We start from the raw sequence: 2,150 nt of genomic DNA on the forward strand, positions 1-2,150 counted from the left end.
CTCTGGTCACCTTGCCTACGCGTATCATACGTGTCTGAGTCTCGCTCTCATCGCATACTCTCGGTGTCTTGTTGTCAGTGTCGGTTGAGACAGTACTTGAGTGGTCATGGTAGTGCACTTCACCATTCACATTACTAGCCTTTTTGTTTCATTCAGTCTGTTGGGGTTTTATGATAATTCCCATTGACCAGTGTATTTGCAGGACAAGAGTACCATGTTTATTGATTTTAGTGCATTCCTTCACAATGGATAAATTTCTTATAAGAAAGGAGGCTAGTGGCAGCCGTGAGTCTGATAGTGAACAATCATTGAACCCAACAAACTCCAATGTAAAAAAGGCAAAAATTCGCCATTATTTAAATAGACAGTATAATGAGAGCTACTTGAAGTTCGGATTTTTTTGGTCTGGAGATGCTGCTCAACCAAATCCATTATGTGTAGTTTGCGGCGATAAAATGTCAAATGAATCCATGGTACCAAGTAAGTTAAGGAGACATCTCACTTCTAAACATTCATCTCTGCAGGATAAAGATCTTGTATATTTTCAAAGGCTTTTAGATCAGCAATCGAAGCAGCGCAATGTATTTGAGAAAACAATGACCGCATCAGAAAGGTCTCAGCTTGCTTCAATTGAAGTCGCAGAAATAATAGCATTAAAATCTAAATCTCACACACTTGCTGAGTCGGTTATACTGCCCGCTTGCAAAAAGATTGTTAAATCCATGTTTGGTGAGAAAGCTGAAAAAGAAATTAGCAAAATCCCCTTATCAAATGATACAATACACAGAAGAATTTTAGATTTATCTGAAAATATTGAAAAAAAGGTTCAGAAAAAACTTCAGGATTCTACTTTTGCATTAACTGTTGATGAGTCCACGGATATAAGCAACACTAGTCACTTGCTTGCATTTGTACATTTTATTGATGGCAGTGAAATAATCAATCAGTTTTTGTGTTGCAAAGGAATGTCAACTACTACTAGAGGTCAAGATATTTTTGATGTGCTAACTGACTACCTTAGAGAAATGAATTTAACATGGAAATCTTGCGTAGGCATTTGCACTGATGGAGCCCCATGTATGACAGGCTGTATTAAAGGATTTGTATCTCTTGCAGAAAAAGAAAACTCAGATCTTATTCGTACTCATTGCTTTTTACACAGAGAAGTTCTTATTTCAAAAATATCACAAGAAGATTTAAAACTGGTGTTACACCAGCTAGTTGAAATAGTAAATTATATTAAAAGTAGCCCTTTGAAGTCAAGATTATTTGAACAACTATGCAAAGGAATGGACTCCCAGCATGTTAGATTACTAATGCATACTGAAGTTCGATGGCTATCGAAAGGTAAGGTATTGACTCGTGTTCATGAATTACACAAGGAATTAATCGTATTTTTCGACCAAGAAAAGCAGGGAAAATTCTGTGAGCATCTTCGTTGTGAACTTTGGATGTCTAAACTGGAATACCTAACAGAAATATTCAGTTTATTAAACAACACAAACAGTAGCATGCAAGGGAGAAATGAAAATATTCTGACCTCAACAGATAAGTTAGTTGCTCTAAAAAAGAAAATTATTATTTGGAAAAATAGAGCAAGCTCAGGTAATTTTGATATGTTTCCTTCAATGCGTACCACTTGCATTAAAGAAAGGATCCCTATTGTTGTTTCTCATCTGACAGCGCTTGATGAAAACATTGACCACTATTTTCCATCACTGAACACAGAGAAGTATGATTGGATTCGAAATCCTTTCATGAATATTCCCTCTAATATTGGATTACAGTTGTGTGAAGAAGAGGAACTGGCCACCATTTCTAGTGACAGAGATCTAAAAATAAAACATTCTACTGTACCTATTGACTCATTTTGGATATCTGTTCAAGAGGAATATCCCACATTATCTAAAAAAGCTTTATCACTTTTGTTGTAATTTTCTACATCTTATTTATGTGAACTTGGCTTCTCAACCCTAAATAACATCAAAACTAAGAAGCGAGAGAGACTACGCTCAACTGAAGAAGAAATGAGGGTCTGCTTATCACACATTCGACCAAATATTGAGGAATTCGCCAAAAGACACCAGGCACAAGTTTCACACTAATCATCTTCACAATTTACTCTAAGAAAAACACTGAAATAAAGTAAG

The 2,150-nt window shown here is 35.9% G+C and overlaps 1 protein-coding gene across 1 annotated transcript; it reads left to right on the forward strand.

Annotated features, from left to right (window-relative positions):
- The first annotated feature begins 245 nt into the window (after window positions 1–245).
- On the forward strand, window positions 246–1,934 carry LOC137657307 (zinc finger BED domain-containing protein 5-like). The gene has a single exon (XM_068391641.1). It carries the CDS (start codon window positions 246–248, stop codon window positions 1,932–1,934), a length of 1,689 nt encoding a protein of 562 aa, XP_068247742.1.
- Window positions 1,935–2,150: the final 216 nt, after the last annotated feature.

The sequence above is a fragment of the Palaemon carinicauda genome, chromosome 18 (assembly GCF_036898095.1).
Source record: "Palaemon carinicauda isolate YSFRI2023 chromosome 18, ASM3689809v2, whole genome shotgun sequence".
NCBI lineage: Eukaryota > Metazoa > Arthropoda > Malacostraca > Decapoda > Palaemonidae > Palaemon > Palaemon carinicauda.

Bases quoted from the DNA above. Each gene is read 5' to 3' on its own strand.
- LOC137657307 (XM_068391641.1), top strand. From the start codon at position 246: ATGGATAAATTTCTTATAAGAAAGGAGGCTAGTGGCAGCCGTGAGTCT.